The sequence below is a fragment of the Seriola lalandi genome, unplaced genomic scaffold (assembly GCF_002814215.2).
Source record: "Seriola lalandi dorsalis isolate HSWRI2012SDOR001 ecotype SW California unplaced genomic scaffold, Sedor1 jcf7180002003203, whole genome shotgun sequence".
Classification (NCBI taxonomy): Eukaryota; Metazoa; Chordata; class Actinopteri; order Carangiformes; family Carangidae; genus Seriola; species Seriola lalandi.
Window position 1 is genome coordinate 1 of NW_019473859.1, and position 1857 is coordinate 1857.

The following is a 1857-nucleotide window of genomic DNA, read 5'->3' on the forward strand; positions in this document are numbered from 1 at the left end:
TTACCTTTAGGAGTGTGGCACACACAGTACCTGAATACTTATTCCCACACTGCCCTCAGGGACCAGATAGTTTATAGTTTTACTGCTGGATAAGGCAGCCTTGGGTGTTCAGCAGCAAAATAACGTCAAAATAACGTCATGATATAATGATATAAATGTTGCTCAAAAATGATAAGCGACAGTTTGTGTCAAAGGCTTGTTGAATGAGGGTTGCAGGGAAATGTGGCTGCGCAGGATAACCCCACGCACTGCCCCTTTAACCAGCTCTCCTCCTCGTCTCCCACCGTGTGTCTCTTCCCCATTTCGCTGCTTTGTTTTCATTGTCGCTCCTCTGAATAATGGCTGCTCATTCTACCGAAGAACCGTTCCCTTTCCACGGGCTGCTCCCCAAAAAAGAAACCGGCGCCACGTCTTACCTCACCAGGTTCCCCGAGTACGATGGCCGAGGAGTGCTCATCGCTATCCTCGACACCGGCGTGGATCCCGGGGCCCCCGGCATGCAGGTAAACCTAACCAGCTGCCTCACGTTAGCTAGCTTCGAGGTAGCAAAGCTAAAGGCCCTACTCATTCACATAATTTGTACACGGCTAGCTAGCTTGTTAGCATGGACAAATACACACAACAACCATAACAACAATTGTATAGCTTTGTGACAACTAAAGCAACATAAAGTAATCGATGAAAAATACTTTTTTCTGTTGCCTAATAGTGTTTCGGTGCTAGACCAATTTACAGATAACCGACATAATGGTTGCCAGTTAGTTGGCACTCATGCTAGCATGTGAGCCTGGCAGCTAACAGCTGAATTTTTCCGCTTCTGTCTCCTCAGTTATCACAGTTTGTCCAGTCAGATGGTTAAATTGTGTTTGGCTGTTGCGACCAGGTTCATAGAAGCTACTTCAAATATTTTACAATTGGTCAGCTGTCAGTAATGAGCCGTGACTAGCTTCATGTTAGCTGCCTAGTCACACTAGTTCAAGTAGTTAGCCTCACGGTGTTAAATTAATGAATAAACACCTGCTAATTTTTATACAGTCATGCCTCTGTAGCTAGGTTAGTTGAGGCATTATGACAGTAAATTAAGGTCAGCTACTGATTTCCAACAACATATCACCTTGCTGCATTCGTGCTTTAAAGGGCAAATATAGAATCTGACCCCTTCAGTGTGTGTAAACAAATATATATGGGAGTTAATTCACTTTTCAGGTTGGTTTGTACACGACTCAGCTTGAAGTTCAGATTCAAAGTGACAGGTTGTTGACAGGTTTTTAGTTTATGATGTCCACAGTACTCCCTGGTCAGTATCAGTAACTAAATCTGCATGTTGCATCCTGTTCAGCCTGATTTCCTAATTCATTTTGGCTTCTTTAGGTTACAACTGAGGGGAAGCCAAAGATCGTCGATATCATCGATACAACAGGCAGCGGTGACGTGAACATGACCACAGTGGCGGAACCTAAAGATGGTATAATCACTGGCCTCTCTGGTAGAATACTTAAGGTGAGTAGACACCTTTTGATATTAAGATAATAACCGCTGTCACATAAGAAATATTCTGTTGCAGTCATTGTCCTGCATGTGATATAATTTTGTTATGTGTAATGATTTCTTTAAGACTAACTACACTCTTCATTAGGACCTCACTGTACATATTTTTCTTCATATTGCTCTCTCACTGTGTCTTTTTATGTCTTCCAGATCCCTCCTGCCTGGGTCAATCCATCAGGGAAGTATCGCATTGGAGTTAAAAATGGCTATGAGTTCTTCCCTAAGGCCCTTAAAGAGAGAATACAGGTAGGAAGACATGACATTATTACTGTACTAACCATCTGGTTTTGAATTTGAACACTATGGTTG

General features: G+C 42.8%; 1 protein-coding gene across 1 annotated transcript; it reads left to right on the forward strand.

Annotated features, from left to right (window-relative positions):
* Positions 1 to 238: 238 nt before the first annotated feature.
* Positions 239 to 1794, forward strand: LOC111666973 (tripeptidyl-peptidase 2-like; the record flags this gene model as incomplete). The annotated part of the gene is made up of 3 exons (XM_023422516.2): positions 239 to 503; positions 1372 to 1500; positions 1699 to 1794. Coding segments are annotated over exons 1-3 (390 nt in total), but the record flags the coding sequence as incomplete, so codon positions are not given.
* Positions 1795 to 1857: the final 63 nt, after the last annotated feature.